Below are 20,705 nucleotides of genomic sequence, written 5' to 3' on the forward strand. Positions count from 1 at the left end.
ACAAGAAAAAAATGTATAAAAGAAACAAAACATTTTTAAAATTTGTCAAGCTGTGTATCTAATTTAAATGTGAACATTCTTGAATGCTGGTAACTTATAATAATCAAATTTAGTGACACAGTTAAAATACATTTACTGAGGAATATAAACTGAATTATTTTCCTGATCTTGTTTTCACATTTATATTTGCATTACTTATTTAACATTGTTATAGTTATAGTGTCTTGATGGGAGTCGAATCAGTAGGCTTCGGTTAGATTGGTTTCTGAGTTAGATTGAGATACCTTCTGTTGTGTCACTTTTTGTTCTTGATGTTTGTGTTGATTTCATTAGGACAAATCTTTTTTTCTCTTTCCAAACAATGCTGTTGCACTCTCAGGTAAACTACAGCTTTCCTGTAACTCTGAGTGTAATGCAGTGGCTACAAAAGATCAAGAAAATGTAAATCTTATTAAATCACATATATTTGTACCTGCTTTGGAAAGATATAATTATATACACCTAGAATATATGCAGTTATATTATTTACAAAATTATTAAAATCTCAAGCAGTAGATGCGTGTCCCACTCACTCATTTCACTTGTAGAAGAAGGTAGTGATTTTCTGGCCAACACTTAAAATTTATTCCAGATTTTAATTTTTAAAATATAATAAGAATAAACAAATAATCCAGAGCTGAAGTCTGCATTTATTGTCAGCAAAATCTGTAAGACAAATGTTATTCTCTGATATTTCAGGGCTGACTGAATGTCTACTTCTAAACTTATTGCCTTTGTCCTGGTACTGGTTTAACCTTTGGACCAGCAGTAAACTTTTGCAATTTGAACTGATCCCACAAATTGACTGCTTCAGCTGCCTTGGACTATAAAAACCTTCTCATGCAGGAGTTACCCAGTCTCTTGAGCTAGTAAACCATAGCAGGAAGAAGACAGGAGCATTCATTGCTCCACCATGGGCAGTCAGAGGCTCTGGCTCCTGTTGCTCGTGAGCACCTGCGCCTTTGCACGTAAGACATTCAAAAATATATATATATTTATGTGACTAAATAGTTATACATATATAAAATGCATATATTTATACATGTATATCATTATGTATGTATGCATATGTACACACATATTTAATTATCTACAGTATATGCAGTGAGAGAAATACTATATATATATATATATATATATATATGAAGATATATGTGTCTATATTTATCTATAGCTATGTTATATATATGTATGCTATACTTTTTTCTTTTTATAAATTGTATATATATTTGCTTATTATTACAAGCAACATTTTATGTAAATGAGACATAATATTTAAACTCATAAATAACTATCTATATTTACAGAGATAGAAATAAAATATATATAAATTATTGTGTATTCTGTATACATGTATTTTATTTATATATATATATATATATATATATATATATATATATATATAGGAAAGCTATAAGACACACCTATTCTGTACATATGTATATATATATATATATATATATATATATATATATATGCAGGGTGATTCAAAATTATGTTAACATTTGAATGGCGGAAACAATTTATTGACAAAACATACTTAATATGTGCAAGATGATTTACAGGAATGTCTCAACCTGTTCGCCATCATGTTTTGTCCACAAAAATTGTATATAAGTATATACATAGCAGCACCACTAGTGTTAACATAATTTTGACTCACCCTATATATTTAAGTATGCTGAGTGTTCTGTAATTCTGCATCTTTAAATGATTATGGAAAAAATAGTAGATTGAAAAAGCAATTAATCAAAAATTAAAAATCAATTCATTATATTTGGTACAAAAATGGTAAACTAGTGTTTTAAATTACACAACGGAATGGCAGATAATATAACACTATTTTTTATACATCTCTGATTTCTTAGAGGTTTGATAATCTTTGATATGTAGCATTTGTGAAACCCAAAGCTAAAAATGCAGCTGTTATATGGGAATTGCTAAATCATCTATAAATTCACCCATAATTTTTTTTATAGTAACTATGTCATTATTTTCCAGAATTTATCTCTATATAACATTTAATCTCAAAAAACAACAGTCTTATGTATATAGTAAAAGAACAGCAAATCCAAAAATAAAATTACATTAATTGATGTATTTATAATATAAATCAGTATTTAATAGCAGTATGAGAAAATTAAAGTGGCAGTATCCATGTGACTTTTACCATAATAATAATAATTTTGAAATTCAGCTTTTAATGTAACAATCTAACATGAATGAACCTATAACATAAAGACATTATTTTGCTTTATAACATACTTCACACAAATTAGGACACATTCAGCTTTGGAGTGCTGCTCAGTGCTGATCTAGATGATTTCATTTAAATCTAATATAACAGGAATGTTTTTTACAATTGTTTACAGAACAAGGTGATGATGGGACAGAAGAACAAATTGCAGGAAGCTGTTTGAGTAAGTTTGTTTTGACACTTGGATAAAGAAACAAATTGAATACAGTAAAAGAATTTATTGAAAAACTAAACACACTGAAATTATTGGAAAAGTAAAAAAAAAATAGAAAGTTTAAAAAGTGAATGTTAGTATTGTCCTAGAAAGTTAGATTTTTAAATTTTTATAACTTAGCAAAGTAGGTCCTGTTTACTTAGTAGCTGGCAGAACACAATGTTCATTAAGCACAGTTCAAAGTTTCTATGTACAAATGGTGATTTGGAATCAAGGTTGTTTACTACAGATTTTCAGGAAATGTTTTGATCTAATTTGAGAACACTTCATGTGGGAAATGCGTGCCCCCTATTGGCAAAGAAAATGAATGTGTTGCAAACAGTGGGTAACCTTCAACAATTCTAACATGGTCTAGTGAACATGCATAAAAACATGTGACTTAAATTGTCAACTTCAGGGTTATAGAACATTAGAACAAGTTTGATAGGAACAGCTCAATCCCATTTACCTTATCTATCAAAAATAACATTGACTCCTTTTACACATTACAATAGGTAAATAACCAACAATCAATTTAACGTTTTGTTTATTGATATATAAATGTTCCAATTATGATATATGTTCTTTTCTTTTTCAGAGGATGGAACAAGGTTCAAGAATCTAAAAAAATATGTTTACCGCTACGAAGCTGAGAGTCTCAATGGTGTTGCTGGAACAGCAACACTGAGGAATGGCCCCAAAATCACTTGCAAGGTTAAGGAAAAACCCAATTATTATAAACAAATGCTTTTTCAGTGTTACCATAAATATATAAATATTCAGTATCTGCCTATCTATGATTCTCTTACATATGCATATACACTTGTAACTTGTAGTGTAGAAAAGGCAGGATTGTATTATGTAGGATTTTTCCACCATTCTCTTACATTGGAAACTGAGTGTGTGTATGCAATACACACAACAACTGAATAATTGCCTACTCAGACTAATGTAAGCTATTATAAAATAAGTGGAAAAAGTTGCATCCCAGTTTATGCTGTTTTTTTTCCTTATTGCATTTAAAGAAAAGAGACTTCATTAAGAAGAAAATGTAAAATTTTTGAAACAACAGAAACCTTAAGACCAATAAGAAACATTTAATTTATAACAATAGAAAATAATTTATTAGTTTCATTTATTGGTATTCAGGTTCAGTTGCAGATAATGTCATTGATAGTACAATAATTAAAAGTAAATGTACATAAGAAACGTGATAAAAGTAACAACTTTTTTTCTACCTCGTTACAAACCACTAATTAAAAATCTTTTGTAGGCACCTTTCATCCAAAAATAAAAATCACATTTAAATCTAACTTAATGTAGGCCAGGCCGTGTGGTGTAGTGGTTAAGGCTTGAGGGTCAGCATGTGACCCTGAGCAAGTCACTTGACCTGCCTAGGCTCTAATAGGAAAACTAAAAGAAATGGAACCAATTGTGTCATTAATGTTGTAAACTGCCTTGAATAAAGGCGTCAGCCAAATAAGTAAATGTAATGCTTTTTTGACAGTTATTTAATGTTCACTTAATATGAAAATCAGAGTACCTTTGCTTACCTTTAACATTCCTTTTCCAATTATAGGTTGAATTAGAAGTCCCTCAGTCATGCAGCTTCATCCTGCACTCAAAAGAGTGCACGCTGAGTGAAGTGGCTCTGATCAGTCCGGATGGCAAGCTTGTTTTCCGACAAGCGGCAAATTCAGATGACTTCAGGGATGCTATGGCTAAGTAAGTTCTTGTGTGGCTGTTTTTAGTGTATTTAACTCAACATAGTTGATGGATGTGGTAGTATTGGTCTATTTTTACTGGATTACAAATGTGCTTTAATATGATTGCACTTAAAACAAATAAAGCATTGTGATTATGATGGTAACTTGTAAAACCCAACATGACTATTATGTATTTGATGTTTGTTAACTGCCACGGTTTAATAAAAATCTTCCTCTTCCAGAAATACTCTAAAGTTCAGCATTCCAGATGGAAAACAAGTCTATCTGTACCCTAGCAGTGATGAGCCTACAAACATCCTAAACATCAAAAGGGGCATGATCACAGCTCTTATGGCACCAGTAGAATCAGAGAAGGAGACACAGACTGTATCAATGGTGAGTTTTTTGTGGATTATCAACTTCCATTTTCTCATGAATACATCTTGTAAAACTCTTTTTAACAAATGCTTATTGATCGATTAAATGTGAGAAGTATGACACTATGCATTCTTTTCCAAAAACAAACTTACCTTTGTTTTGAAAGTTTAGCTTTTAATTGCAATATTTAAAGTTATATATACAGGATTTTAAAGGTTGTCTCAGATTATTTAAAATTAATGTTAATCAGTTAATGTTTCCTAGTTTAATATACTGTTACTTTTAAACAAGATATGGTCATTTTATAAAAAAATTATATATCGCGACAAATTAATGACAGACTATTATTTCTTTTTTAGGACACAGTGTATGGGGCCTGTGAAGGAGAGATGACAGTTGTCAACAGAAAAGGGGACATTGCATCTGAAATTACTGTCACCAGGGACCTCTCTAGCTGTAAAAACTTCAGTCCCATGAGAGACTATGCAAGCCCCATTGCTCTGATTACTGGAATGGTAATGAAATACAATATATATGTTACTATGACAGGTCATAGCTACAGGTCCAATAATGTTTTTAAAGTGACTTTTATGGCAAACTTCAGTGTACTTATATTGCAACATTACATGAAAACAGCATCCTTTTGGTTATTGAAATGAGATTTACAGTTGACATTTTGGATTTCTGACTTAATTTTGTACCCATCATGAAATTCAAGTGTCTCAAATGTACAAAACAAAGTCATTTGACTGTGACTTGAATTGACTGAAGAAGATGAACACAGACCATGTTCAACTACTGTCCACTAATTATTTCATTTCTAGTGCTGATTCTTCTGACTTTTTTCCTCCCCTTAATTTAGAATGGAGGACCATAGAATGGGAGGAGTTTTTTATACTTTTGTTTTTCCCAAGTGATAATTATCAATTTAAATCTAGTCTAGGTGGCACCAGGCAGAAACCAGAGATCAAAACAATGGTGTTTTCTAAATTTTTCCCATATTTACAAAGATTTTCTCTAAGTACTCCCACATCTCAGTAACATACAGTTTAGGTTGATTAGTGACTCTAAAGTGGCCTGACATGATTAAGTATGCATGAGTGTTTGTAAATGTGTGCTGTCATTGACTATTCCCCCATGTAAAATCAGATTCCAGCATTCATCATAAACCCCTTTGTAACTGAGAAGACAACTTTGAATATTGGATGGATGAATAGGAATGCTTAAAGCACAGTACTGGAATCACAGTGTTTTATAGCAATTAATATATATATGACAGGTGCTATAACAGTAGAAAAAATATAAATGCTTGAACACACAAGACTAAAACAGATGATAAACTAAACACTGTTAACTGGGAGGAAAATATATTTACATTCTTCACATAAAGTTATACTTTATTAACTCCACGTATTATTTGCATAAAAAATTGCAATCCAAGAAGTAAAGCACAATGGATATTAACTGACTTTGTTTGAAAATGGCCATTTTATCAAGTCTGTCTTTTGATTATTTGCAGCATACACCTCTATCAACCTTGATCAGCAGCAGCCAATCCTGCAAATATGGGCTCGACTCTAAAAGGAAACATGTGCTTGATGCAGTTTGTAATGAAAAGCATGTCTTTCTGCCTTTTTCACAAAGGTCAGTCCATGTAATCATAATGGAGATTAATCTTTTGCTTAATTTAAGTCATTAAGTAGAAGGTATAATTTGTTAAATGTTTAAATCAATGTTTTTGTTTCTTTTACCTATTTTCCTTAAAAATCCAGCAATGAATATGGCATTACCTCTCAAGTAAAGCAGACTTTTAAATTTCAAGATTCGGGGAAGATCAACAACAGATACTTCGACCCAGGTAAAAACACAAACTGGACATTGAATAGGAACCAGGAGCTGAGAGGGGGAAACAAGTAAAACAAAACTAGTCAAATTAAAGGAATTTAAAATGTTTTAATTTTTGATTGAAAGTCTCCATTTTTAAGATAAAATATTTTTAATCAATGTTCAAGACAGTGAGACTTGCTTACAGGAAGTCAAGGTCTTTCAGAGTCCTCTTGTGCAAACTGAAATGCCTTCTAAATAGATGGTATTTTTGAATGCATTTCTCTGGGCATTACCCAATGTGCAGAATGGCTCAGAATGTATGACCTCAATCTTTTACCCTCTCTATGTCTTAATTCAGATGCTACTCAGTTAAAACCTCTAAAGATGGAAAGTACAAGGGAAGTATCCCCAAAACAGTCTGCTGAAACAGTCCTTAATGTCCTTCATGATGTGCGAGATTTGCCAGAGACCTCCCAAGGCCACCTGAGACCCAGTCTCTTCCAGAAAATTGTCACTGAACTACGAGGTCTGAACACCGAGACTATTGAAAGTATGGTTCCTAAGATGTCTGCAGCAGAAAGGTATAACCTAATAGGAACAATCAACAGGGAGGTTTGGGAGACTGAATAGTATTGACCAAATTTTTAAATCTCTATTCTATTCATTTCCTGAAACTGCTATTTAGCCATCATGCTTTTCTAACCAGGCCCAGGGATAGCTTATAGCATTTGAAGCAACTCATTGTCTGAAAATTTGTCAACATAGTTTGCCTTTCGCAAATAGCCAAATGCACTTAGAATATACAATTAAAGTAAATTAATTTCAGGGCATTTGTTGTACAAGTATCATGAATTATTGTTTTTTTATTCAGAATTAAATATTTAAATTGAATTTTAAGATATGTATACTTTCAACTGTTTAGCTAGGCGAGTCATTCATAACGAAAAATATGATTTTATTTATTCATGATGTGTCAACAGTAAATATTATTATTTTTCATTTTTGTCAGGACCATCATCACACAAGCACTTCTACAGTGTGGCACACCCGACTGCTTCAGTGGCATCCGCCAAGTCTTGACCACTTCCAAAGTTCCTGCTCCAGTGATTGACGCCATGGCATACAGCATTGGGCTTCTCCCTTCTCCCTGCACCCACCGCATCAGAGATCTGCTGAAAGTTGCCCAGTATCAGAAAAGCAGGGCCACATTCTATGCTCTCAGCAATTCAGTGAGAAGGTAATTATCTTCAAAACAGAAGTTAGGCCTTAGACCGAAAAAAAAAATGATTAATTTAGCAGCCTGAAAGTACTGAGAAATTAAGCAGCAAAACAGTAACATAAATGATCCCTTTGAACATCTTTGCTGTTTTACCATTCATAAGAATTGATGAAGCTTCTAACATAAGTATAACATTGGTAGTATGATGACAACATTTCAAGTTTGTAACCAGTTGTGCAATATAGTTAAGTGTATTATTCTTAGTTACTGATTCCATTATTTCTTTTTCGTTTAGGTTTTATGAGACTGAAAATGTTGTAACACCTGAAGTCACAGACACAGCTGAATTTATGACCTCTTTGCTGGGAAGTGACTGTTCTGGTGATGATGACAGCACCTTTTTGACTTTGAAGGTAATTTGTCATGATTTTGCATTTATCCATCGCAATTAGAAAAGCAAACATTAGTTGGGTTTGACCAGATATAATAGAATGCTGATTTATATACTGCACACCCCATTATACTGATAGATTGCAATTGTTAAATTATAGTAAACTTAATTTGTTTAAACTACCAAAATTGTGACAGATGATTTCCAGAGTAGTCAATATAGTCAGACCAAGAAATATTTTTTTCTAATGATTATTTTGTCTATTTGCCTATTTCTTCCATCCATCCATCCATTGTCTCCCGCTTATCCGAGGTCGGGTCGCGGGGGCAGCAGCTTGAGCAGAGATGCCCAGACTTCCCTCTCCCCGGCCACTTCTTCTAGCTCTTCCGGGAGAATCCCAAGGCGTTCCCAGGCCAGTCGAGAGACATAGTCCCTCCAGCGTGTCCTGGGTCTTCCCCGGGGCCTCCTCCCGGTTGGACGTGCCCGGAACACCTCACCAGGGAGGCGTCCAGGAGGCATCCTGATCAGATGCCCGAGCCACCTCATCTGACTCCTCTCGATGCGGAGGAGCAGCGGCTCTACTCTGAGCCCCTCCCGGATGACTGAGCTTCTCACCCTATCTTTAAGGGAAAGCCCAGACACCCTGCGGAGGAAACTCATTTCAGCCGCTTGTATTCGCGATCTCGTTCTTTCGGTCACTACCCATAGCTCATGACCATAGGTGAGGGTAGGAACATAGATCGACTGGTAAATTGAGAGCTTCGCCTTGTGGCTCAGCTCCTTTTTCACCACGACAGACCGATGCAATGCCCGCATTACTGCGGATGCCGCACCGATCCGCCTGTCGATCTCACGCTCCATTCTTCCCTCACTCGTGAACAAGACCCCGAGATACTTGAACTCCTCCACTTGGGGCAGGATCTCGCTACCAACCCTGAGAGGGCACTCCACCCTTTTCCGGCTGAGGACCATGGTCTCGGATTTGGAGGTGCTGATTCTCATCCCAGCCGCTTCACACTCGGCTGCGAACCGATCCAGAGAGAGCTGAAGATCACGGCCTGATGAAGCAAACAGGACAACATCATCTGCAAAAAGCAGTGACCCAATCCTGAGCCCACCAAACCGGACCCCCTCAACACCCTGGCTGCGCCTAGAAATTCTGTCCATAAAAGTTATGAACAGAATCGGTGACAAAGGGCAGCCCTGGCGGAGTCCAACTCTCACTGGAAACGGGTTTGACTTACTGCCGGCAATGCGGACCAAGCTCTGGCACCGATCGTACAGGGACTGAACAGCCCTTATCAGGGGGGCCGGTACCCCATACTCTCGGAGTACCCCCCACAGGATTCCCCGAGGGACACGGTCGAATGCCTTTTCTAAGTCCACAAAACACATGTAGACTGGTTGGGCAAACTCCCATGCACCCTCCAGGACCCTGCTAAGGGTATAGAGCTGGTCCACTGTTCCGCGACCAGGACGAAAACCACACTGTTCCTCCTGAATCCGAGGCTCGACTATCCGACGGACCCTCCTCTCCTCTGCCTATTTCTTATTTACTTTATTATCAATAATGATGGGAGAATAGTAACCAATATATTTTATGCTTAAAAGTGTGCGATTTCTTACCAAAACTGGCCATAGAATAGTTACACCTCATCCTCATGTTTAATGGAGTGTGAAATTCTTTATTTCTAATAAACCTTCCTGAAAAAGACATGTTGACCTTCAATGCCTTTTGGTTACTTGAATAGGCTCACATTTCTAATATAAAGGCTTAATGATAAGTCTAAAGAGAGGCTCATTAAAGATTAGTTTTGTTCTCTATATGAACTTTCTCAGGCAGCCCATTAATGAGTTGTTTATTACAGACTATTGGAAATATGGGAAAAGCAATGGAAAATGCCAACCCCAAGCTGAAATCCTCCCTCCTCAAGTGTGTGAAGAAGCAGTCCGCCTCTTTTCCTGTTCAACTGGCTGCAATTCAGGCTTTCAGAAAAATGACACTTTCTGATGAGGTAGGTAAAAATGGTGACTTGTTTACTTGTTCTCAGCTCTGTTAGACTTTGCCTACAATTGTGCAAGAGCAGCTAACACGATGTCCCTACAGATAACACTTTATGATAGTTTCAGAATATGCATGTTCTTTGATTAATATATTGTAAAGAGCAGCAAAATGGGTCAAAGCAAACAAAGATAATGATAGCGTTTACAAATTTTTTTTAACAGATACTCCACTTTTTCTTCCACAGCCTATGCTGTTTGTGTTAAGCTAAATGACCATTCTACATTCAAACAGTGTCAGTGTGAGTGTGTGTGAACGGGTCATGTCATGGACTAGTCCCATGCTCACTGTGGATTCCTTCTTTATAACCAACGCTGCCCCTTAGAATGTATGCTATGTTAGGAAAAAAAACATAAGCTTTTTAATGTTGTCAAATGTGTAAAGGCATATGCAGTGTTGGAAATATTTCATCTAGGTTAGGAGATATAACATTCTAAGTTGATCATGAGGAAGCACCACAATAACCAGCAACTTATACTTAATTAAATAAGACTTCAAGCTATAGACACAGATAAGAGGTGAGAACAATAGGAAGGCCCAATGTGGCATTGGCTATGCAGTTTTTGCATTTTTGTCTGGGCCCTGAAAATAAAGATCACAAAAACTGGCAGAATGCACTAACATCTTTTGTCTGCACTAGCTGTGCCTCCCTAATATGTTACGTTAATTGGCTACAATATACTTGAGTGAATGTGGATATGCTTCTTTGTATGTGTGACCAGTCCAGGCTAATATTCCACCTTGTATCCTGAGAATGAGGCACAAACAGCACAGGAACTTCAGGAAAAGCACATGTCTGTTACACTCATATTGTGTTGGTAAGCACGGTATTTAATGATCTGAGTTGTTTACTCATGGCATGAGCACTAACAAGTCCCTTTGAGCCATTCAAAAACTAGGCAAAGAGTCCAGTAAACACAATTAGAAAGATCCAGATTTTTCAGTGATCAAATAATTTTGAATTTAGAATTCTTCATTTAGATGTTATCTAATTATTGAAGTCGCCAAAATATTGTTTATTTTTTCTCAGGTCCGTAGCATCCTTCTTCAGACATTCCAGGACAGCAATGGGCAGGTCCAAAAACGTATTGCTGCATACCTTATGCTTATGAAGGACCCCTCATCTTCTGATCTTGCAAAAGTAGCCAGGATTCTTGTGAAAGAAAAGAACGACCAAGTCAGAAACTTTGTCGCTACCCACATCGCCAACATCTTGGAGTCCGATGTCCCATCTCTGCAACAGTAAGCTTAGTGTTAACACTTATATGTGAAAAATTCAAGCTAGTTTTGCATGCTGTGGTTATTATAACTTTTTTAACAGTAACTGAATACTGGAATATATTTATTATCTGTTATTCTCATGGACATTTACCTGAACACTGTATACACAATACTGAAATGTGTTTTTTTATGTTTATTTTTTATAACCTATTCTGATAATGTAATAGAATTAGAGTAGTTAACAAAAAGTATCGCTAATAATTTATTTTCACATAAAGTGGTGATGCAGTGGTAAGCACTGCTGCCTTACAGCTCAAGAGTCTGACATTTGAATTCAGGCTGACCTTCTGTCTGCTACATTTTATGTGCTTCCCCATGCCTCTGTCTTCTCTAAATTTCTACTCCCATAAGAAAGATATGATGTTAAATATAATTGGTAACTTTAAATTGACCCTATATAGTATATGTGAGTGCATGTTGATGCATTGTGTCCAAAACTGGAATAAATGGGATTAAAGAAATTAGGTGTTTACTTTTTTTCCCTTATTTATCACATGGTAATTCTACATTAAGTATTTCCTTGATCTCAATCTGCACTTCTGAAGTGATTCAGCATTGAAATGTAATGTAAAATGGCTTTACGTATAGATGATTTCGTTAATGATGACAACTGGCAGTCAGAACTGCAAGAGTTGATTAATTATATACAAGTTTATTAAGCCTCCTGTAGGAAAATATTTTTGATAGCATTGACTAATGAGCACATTTAAAATAGGGAAAACACTCAGGCATAAACAGATATTAAATTTAGTAGCTTTAACCTGCATTATTCCACCCTTTCATTTTGTTCTTTTCTAAAAATGCAGTGCCAGTCACAATTGCAACTCAATAGTTTTTTTTTTTTACATTGTTTTAATTTTGCCAAGTTATAACATAAGTCATACATTTTTTTGTTGAGACTCTACAAGGTATATTGCCCTTTAGTTTGAAAAGAAATTAAGAAAATAGGATTCTTCTGTGCGGTGGGCTGGCGCCCTGCCCGGGGCGCCCTGTGTTGGCTGGGATTGGCTCCAGCAGACCCCCGTGACCCTGTAGTTAGGATATAGCGGGTTAGATAATGGATGGATGGACAGATGAATTCTTCCGTTTCTGCCCATTTTTGCATAGGTTTCCTCACATGCTTTAAAGCCGTATTATAAGATTTATTTCAACTGCCTTTGTTGGTGTACATGAGTGTGTCCTATAATGGACTCTCTAGTTTCCTGACCTGTTCCATGGGCTTTGCATCAACATGACCCTCCACCAGAAAAAAATATTTCAGGTAGTGGATGGATGATTCAGCTAATCACCCTTTTCCGATAAGTAATTTTTCCATTATAGGGTCAGGGTGAACCAGAGCCTATTGCAATTGGTGCAAGGCAGAAATTAATTTTGGATGAGACATTAGCCCATTTGTAGGCCACACCTTGGACACATCCATAATCATTCATTCCAGGTCAACAGTTTCACCAGTTAACTTTACATGCATGTGTTTGAGATATGGAAAGTAACTATGGTTACCCAAGTATTAAATCCAGATTCCTGGAACAGTAAGGTAGCGATGCTGACTACTGAATCATCATGACACTAAAAAATTAATCATGTGTTTCAAAATTCAAGCAGTTAATACAATTATGGAACAGCTTTAACTTTAGTATATCACCTTTTCTAGGATGAAGACCAAAGTGGAAGAGAGCCTTAAAGGAGTCCAGGTGCCAGATGCCATGGACTTCAGAAAGTTCTCAGGCAACTATCATTCTGCTAAGAAGCTGTCCATTCCTTATATTGAGGATTATATGGAGGGAAGCATACAAGGAAATCTGATTTTTGATCCAAGCGGGTACATGCCAAGAGAAGCTATGCTGGAGACCACACTGACATTATTTGAAAAGACCTTTGATATTTTTGAGGTATAAACTAAATTAATTTTTCTTACCAATGATACATTTTAACACTATATTAATCAGAAATAGATTAAGCAAATACTGAAGACACAGTTCCTTATACAAATAAATGAAACAGATATCAACATATTAGTATCTGAAGCACATCCACCCACCATCTAATTCCCTTTTTACTCATGCTGCCATATAACTACACATCACATTCATTCTACTTCTGAATATTCTCAGTTCCCATATTTTAATGAGCTTCACAACAGTAATAAACGGTACCTCCTGGATGTCACAAAGCTCTGTCCCTACCTTACAAACTCAAACACTCTGTTGGAGACTCTGCACTGCACTCCACTAAATCTGGGCAGCTGACAAACTGGATATGAAAGCTGCAGGCATATATAGTAAATACACAGGCTGACACAAAGCTAAGCCAATCAGTGTTTACCATGTCTGGTAGAAGGAGACAACATACTGTATATTTTAAAGGCAGCTCCTAGAAGTCCTAGAACCTGCTTTAGGGTTGATTGAATCACAATAAAGATATTATTATTGATAAGTCAGGAAACAGTGTTATAATAAAGAATGAACTTTAATGTTGTCATGTACTGTAAAAATAGAAGAGACAGGCTGACCAGAACACAGGCAAGCAAAACTAAGAGATAATAACACATCTTATATTTATCTCTTGAATTCATACTCAGGCACTGCACAGAAAGAAAGTTAGGATTGGGAGACTTTGAGGAAACAAACACATGGAGGTTCAAAGGGTACAAAGGAACCCCACAGAGGCTCCCACCTCGAAAAAAAAAATTAAAAAAAAGCAAAATATTAGTGTAGGTCCTTTCAAAAATAATATTATGTTATGTATTCTGTTTAGATTGAACAAATCTATTTATGTCTCATAAAAGTGCTAATTTCTGATTTAGGTGTTTTTGTTATGCTTTATTTGTAGTTTGGCATTAATGGCAAAGACTTTGAACCCACTCTCGAGTCCCTCTTTGGAGAGAAAGGCTTCTTCCCCGACACTGTAATGAAGGCACTTTACTTGGCAGAAAAGAACCTGCCTGAAGTGGTAAATAGATGGTTTGGCACATCCAGTGAGGGCAGGATGAAAAGAGAGGTATCAAAAGCCTTTTTATTTACTTATTGCCCACAAGTGAAATGGTCATCATTATACACTATAAGTTAGGTGACTAATATTATTTTGTTTAAAATACAACAGATTCCCAAGGACATCATCACAGAGATCACCAACAATGCTCAAAAACTTATGGAAGACCTGAAATCCCAAAATGTACCTGAGACTACCGCCTACCTCAGAATTCTAGGAGCCGAGCTTGGATACATGAAGCTCAATGATTTTAAAACAGTGATGGAGACAATCATGAGTCTTGGCCAAGAACTTAAGGGTGTTCCAGATCAAGTAGGTTGAGAATTCTTAAAAAAAGAAAACAATGTAAAGTTTACTGAGTTTTTACAAAAAAAATTATTGCAGTTATTTAGGAGACATGACTTACTGTAAGTCAGAATGATTTTGTTCATGGTGTTATAGTATATAGACAAACTTAGCTAATTACTACTGCATATAAATCATTTAACTTGTCACTCTTTATTATAATATGCATCTACACTGTAAATTATATTATATTGATGTATATATTCCACACAAGTGAAAATGTGGGTTTAGACAGTGTTTTATAGTGCTGCATCATGAAAGCTACCCAGGTGTACTGTGGAAATAATAGTGTACTGCACCTGGGTCTGAACCTGAGAGAGAAAAGTTGTGCAGGTGGCCAGGACCTGTCTCAGGAAGACAAAAATACCTGGAGAAGTCGATGTAAAAGCAGCTCTGTGGTCGCTATGTTGCAAAAACAGCACTTAGAGAGCTTTGGATGTGTCTCCTGGCTCCTACAGTCCATCTGCCTAGGTTGTGTGATTGCCAGTAAGTCTCACAGAGCCAGTGGATAGTGGGTGAATGAGTTGCTTCTGAGGCAGTGAGTGGCGGACAAAGGGTGATGCCAGCAAGGTGCTCACTTGGTGCTGTGTCTGCGAACGCCAATCTCGGAGCTGCTTTTTTACTGGCTTCTCTGGTAGTCCCACCCCTTTGGACAGCTGACCATTTGTATGAGGTATATTGTATCTGAGGTTAGTAGAATAGTAGTATGCCTTTTTTGGTTATAAAAACTGTGCCACCCCAGGAAAAAGGATGGGAAACACTAGTTTAGAGTGTTAGGAACTGAATGGACACATATTAGAGAATGAAAACCGTGATTTTCTTCTCATTGGCTATCTTAGAGATTTATTAATGCAGCTATTAAAATAAAACCAGAAAAATAATGTCATGTTATAAAACTAAAAGTAGACCATAGTGGGATCAAGTTTGAATCCTCAATCAGTCTCTGTATGAGTTCATCTATTTTTCTCCTACATCCCAAAGTGGCATATATTAGGTGAAAATCATTGCAAATTTTGTGTTAGGTCTAAGTCATTTTGAATTGGTCCTCAGTGTGTGTAATGTGCTGTTTTCCCCAAAATGTTCTACTTTACGAGCATACTTTAACATTATGTGAAGATACACTAATACATATACAAATGCAATTGATAATACATTACAATATTATTATTTTTAGATTGATTAAAACACTTATCTCAGAAACGAGGGAATAGCTGCAAATCTCCAAAGCAGGACCTTTAACAAACAAGGATGGAACATTTTTATGCAGTAATTGGGGTTCTTGATTAACTTGAACTAATAAATACCTCACCATGTTAAGCTGTTACTTTTTACTTTTTCAAGATCATGAAGGCTGTCACATCTGGATCAGAAGCCGACCTTTTCATTCACTACCTGTTTATGGATAATGAGTTTTCACTTCCATCTGGTGCTGGTTTTCCATTGAAATTCTCTTTGTCTGGAGTTTTCACACCTGGAGCAAGAGCTGGTTTGAAAATTGATCCAAAAATGGTAAGTATCTTATCTAAACAGTCTTCTGAGAATTCAAAGTAATTTATTGATAAAGGATATCATTTACAATAATAATAATAATAATAAATAATTAGCTAACATAAAGTATTCATATCTGATATGTCTTACCTGTGAGGATTATTCTCATGAAAGAAAAAAAGAGTTTTCCTAGTTTGAAAATGTGTAATTTACAAATTATACAAATGTGTTTCTCTTTAAAGGGTCAGGTGACATTCAGGCCGTCTGCAACTGTGGAATTCATAACACGCATGGGAATTCACATCCCAGAATATGGCAAATCAGCAATTGAAATGCACTCCAATCTTCACCATGAGAGTGACCTCACTGCAAAGGTGTCCTTTAAAGGAACCCAGGTCCAGCTTAGCATTCCAACACCTCAGAAACCAATGCAACTCATTGCAATCAGGTAAATTCTTCTGGAATTGGAATTTATATTAAAAAGTTTCTATTGTAAGTTTTAAGAAGGGACAAATTCAATGCACATTTATTCGGGTGCTAGATTTTACCAAGCTTCTGTTTGCTCCTGAATGTTTAGCTTTGTCTTATAAATTGGGTTCTTTCACAATTAGATGAACAGTTAAATAGTTTGAATAATAGCTATTGACATGGGCTACATTACTTGGCAAAATTCCAGTTTCATATTTAAAGGACTGTAAAGGTGTGTACTGTAGTTCATTCTAATAATTACTATGTAACAGTAAACCAAAGGACCATGCTGTAAATATAATGTCTTGTAAGCTATTTAAATTGAGAAAACCCTAAGCATGGCATATGAAGCGTGACTCTCCAGAAATACTATGTTATACCCTACTCTACCACATTGTTGAGACTGTGCCTTTTACCATTTTATATTTCACCATGTTAGACACATTTCCTTTATGGAAATCAAACACACAATGTGTTCTCGGGTTTCTATGTACAAATTTCACAGTGATGGTCCCACTCAAAGCATCTTTAAACACTTACAAGCTGACGAAATCACAGGTACTGTAAAAAATTCAGCATGTCAGCAATCAGCATGGAGCTGGTATTCTTGATTGTCTCTGAGTTTACTTCTGTCTGATGAATTCATTTTTAATTTTGTGTGTTCAGGAATAGGGCTGGGTATGAGCACTGATGTCCCAATTTGATTCAATTTCTATTCACAATGTTCCAATTCGATATGAATTTTATCTTGATTGAATTAGCATGCACTGATACTGTATATTTGAAGTGGTGGCTTTTTTACAGATTACTTAACCATGAATAGAGAACATTAATATAATGTGACAGATTTCAGTAACACTTTACTTGAAGGGTGTCTACATAGTGACTTCATAATATATCCATAATCATGGAAGGATGTTTAAGAAGCTGCTGCAGGAATAAGCAACGACTAAGATACAGTTCCTGATTTTCAGGGGAAATATCAGAGAAAACTTCTTAATGTAGTTTCAACATACTTTTGACAGAGGTTGTTAGAGATTATGCAACTATAGCTCAGTATGAAAGTCTTTAATACATTGTATTTTCCAGAAGAAATACATTTCATATTTTTTCTTTCTTAAATTACAGCAACCGGTTACTCTCTGTGTCCTCAAGTCAAACTGAAACAGTTCCACCAATTGTGGAAGGGAGGGTGGATAAACAGTCATGCTACCCTGTGTTATATGGTCTACAATTCTGCAGTTCTGTACTTTACTCCAATGCCAGCACTACAAATGAAGCACCTTACTTTCCACTAACAGGTGAAACTAGGTATGTCATTGTGTTCATGTACTATGGTAAATTATTGATTTTATTTCAATGTGATTCATATCCCAAATGACAACATTATTTCCTAAATAGAATATGAGTTGGGTTTCCCCGTGTATGTGCTACTTTCACCTAAAGATCAATGCAATGCTTATGAATTGGATAATGGTGCTAAACTGCTCCCATATGCAATTGTACATCTTTATTTACATACACTCTGTGATGGAGAAGAAAACTGACATAGATCAGTACAGTTTTTCTATTCTTACAAATTGCACTATTGAATTAAGTAAAACAAGTAATTAGTTTGTGCTTTGTAGAAATTTATTTACAATAATGTAAAAGTCCTGGTAATTGTAAAATACAAAGTATTACATTGGATTAATGCTCTTTTTAGGTTTGCATTAGAGATCCGTCCTACAAATGAGGTTTCAGAATATTCTGCTACTCTTGGTTATGAATTGCTGAAGGAAGATCGTGACAAAGTGGATACTGTGAGATTTATTCTTAAAGCAGAGGGTATGTTCTTGCTGTTATTTAACTAAATTGTGTTATATAGCATACAACATACATTTTATGATTGTCTCGAAATATGTTTGTAATAATCAATTCTGCAGTGGTGAAGAAATAGGGTTCATTGAAAATTAATATTTTGCCTTATTCTTTGCAAAGGAACACCAGATTCAGAACTTGCAGCTACCCTGAAATTCAACAGAAATAAGATGACAGTGACCGGTGACCTTCAGATCCCAGATTGTGATGTTGAAGTTGGAGTGAATCTAGGGGTTAGTGAAGAAGGAATGATGAAGGGGAAAAGAACCTTTGTACTTAACCTTGGCCTTTCAAACAAAAAAAAAACTGAACTCAGCCTTGTTGGCCGTGCCAGGTAAATTATATTAAAAGGTGTTCCTTAGCCAAACCTTTTTCTTAAGGATCCATTTTTTGACATATTATTTTTTTTCTAACATTAGTTTTTTATTGTGAGGACTACAAAATAATATTTTATCCATATATTGTGTTTAATAATATCTATATAAATAAACAATGAATGTTTCAGCATTTTAATTTTTGAATAATGTGTTACCTTTGCAAAAACTTGATATGATTCATACTTACTTACGCCAGCTTTAAAGAGTCTATATGCTGAAATGTTCTAAATCAAAAAGATTAGAAACCATTTTCAATGTTTTATGTTTTAGATATAATGGGAAAAAAGAAGGAATGCTTTCAGCCCAGCTCACCATGCCTCGCCTGAAAGTTGATATTAAGAGCAGTGCCACCATTCAGTTTTCAGATGCATTAACTGTACAGCTCGAGGCATCCTCCAATTTTCCACATTCTTCTACTTTACAGAGTGTTGTCTTCAAATATGGTAGGCTTCTGTTGTTTCTTTGACTAATCACTTGTACGAATTTTAGCTATAATAAAATCAAAAATGTAATAGATATTCTCAGCATTTTTAAATATTTTGCATGTTTTGAAGGACAGTGTAAAATGTTGAACTTGATGTTTGTTTGGTTGATTCTCACATATTGCAATCGAAATCTGTGAATGTCTTAACATTGCTCTTGAAAGTATCAGACAAACATTTGAATTGACTTAGTGTTTTTGGTTTGATGATGTTCACAGCGTATGTGCAAATATATTTAAATAAGTGTTGAGAATGCCATAATGAGTGTAAATACATACAGCAGATGTGCTTGAGCACCATCCTTTACTGATAAATATATCTCCACCTTGGTTGACTGTGAATCCCTACATTTGGAATATACCTATCCATACTTTTATCTAATTCTGACACAACAATACTAGCAAATCATTCTTATTATTAAAAAACTATACTTTCTGTGTAAGTACATACACAGTTCATAACTATGCTATAAAACACAACACAAATACTTTTACAGTACATAAGTGGAACACTCCTATCTAATGCATTTGGAAATGTACAATAAACTTTATTTTTGGATTGCAGGCCAATCAGCCAGTTAACTTTTTCAATCTAGCCATTATTTATGAATATTAAATAATGCACAGAACTTTTTTATATAACATTTTATTTTAATTAAAATATTAGGAAAGTGAATGCATTCATTCATTGATCCATTCTCATACTTTTGCTTTTATAATTTGTACAGATAAAGATAAGGTTGAAGTTGAAACAAAATCTGATATAAAATCTAACCTAAAAGAACTCCTCCCAAATTTTGATAACTATCAAAGTACACTGCAGAAATATGCTGATGACATTCTGGACCAGAAGGTGGCCAAAACGGACATGAAACTTCGCCATATTGTCTCCAAATCTATTGAGGTGAGAAACAAAAAGTTTTTCCTAATAAAGACTTTGTAGTATAAGGATATAATTAATTGACATAGAAATTTAGATGTGTTTAGAGAATTACAGAGTGGAACCTCTGTCACCCAAATATTTTACCGAACTCTCCCAATTTGTAAAGGTTTGGAGAGCAGCAGGTGACCATAGCCCAGGTGTTAAAGTTCACACCACTTCACAGCTTTTTGTCCATATCTCCCAGTGAGATGATTTTAGGATCTGGGTATCCATGTGTGCTTCTTGCAAAACCCTCAACCTATTCAATAAGGTCATTTGATTAGTATCTCCTTTACTTAGCAAAGAAATTTCAGACCTAGATGATGATAATAGTTTCAGCCCACAGTCCAAACACATGCAAGTTAGGTGGACTGGTGATGGTAACCACCCTGTGATGGACTGATGCCCAAGGATTGTTCCTGC

General features: G+C 35.4%; 1 protein-coding gene across 1 annotated transcript in view; it reads left to right on the forward strand.

Moving 5' to 3' along the window:
• Window positions 1-867: 867 nt before the first annotated feature.
• The window catches only part of apoba (apolipoprotein Ba), a 35,380-nt gene continuing 15,542 nt past the window's right edge, over window positions 868-20,705 (forward strand). The window contains exons 1-23 of the mRNA XM_028791345.2: window positions 868-1,007; window positions 2,412-2,459; window positions 3,088-3,203; window positions 4,069-4,214; window positions 4,438-4,591; window positions 4,933-5,088; window positions 6,093-6,217; window positions 6,346-6,431; window positions 6,759-6,981; window positions 7,410-7,637; window positions 7,915-8,032; window positions 9,879-10,025; window positions 11,103-11,314; window positions 13,005-13,242; window positions 14,183-14,350; window positions 14,453-14,653; window positions 16,028-16,195; window positions 16,417-16,622; window positions 17,771-17,953; window positions 18,348-18,469; window positions 18,623-18,836; window positions 19,150-19,322; window positions 20,089-20,264. Of these exons, the coding sequence (XP_028647178.1) occupies window positions 953-1,007; window positions 2,412-2,459; window positions 3,088-3,203; window positions 4,069-4,214; window positions 4,438-4,591; window positions 4,933-5,088; window positions 6,093-6,217; window positions 6,346-6,431; window positions 6,759-6,981; window positions 7,410-7,637; window positions 7,915-8,032; window positions 9,879-10,025; window positions 11,103-11,314; window positions 13,005-13,242; window positions 14,183-14,350; window positions 14,453-14,653; window positions 16,028-16,195; window positions 16,417-16,622; window positions 17,771-17,953; window positions 18,348-18,469; window positions 18,623-18,836; window positions 19,150-19,322; window positions 20,089-20,264 (3,663 nt within the window). The 5' untranslated portion in view covers window positions 868-952. The remainder of the gene's footprint in view (window positions 1,008-2,411; window positions 2,460-3,087; window positions 3,204-4,068; window positions 4,215-4,437; window positions 4,592-4,932; window positions 5,089-6,092; window positions 6,218-6,345; window positions 6,432-6,758; window positions 6,982-7,409; window positions 7,638-7,914; window positions 8,033-9,878; window positions 10,026-11,102; window positions 11,315-13,004; window positions 13,243-14,182; window positions 14,351-14,452; window positions 14,654-16,027; window positions 16,196-16,416; window positions 16,623-17,770; window positions 17,954-18,347; window positions 18,470-18,622; window positions 18,837-19,149; window positions 19,323-20,088; window positions 20,265-20,705) is intronic.

Source organism: Erpetoichthys calabaricus, chromosome 3, assembly GCF_900747795.2.
Source record: "Erpetoichthys calabaricus chromosome 3, fErpCal1.3, whole genome shotgun sequence".
In the NCBI taxonomy this organism is placed as follows: domain Eukaryota; kingdom Metazoa; phylum Chordata; class Cladistia; order Polypteriformes; family Polypteridae; genus Erpetoichthys; species Erpetoichthys calabaricus.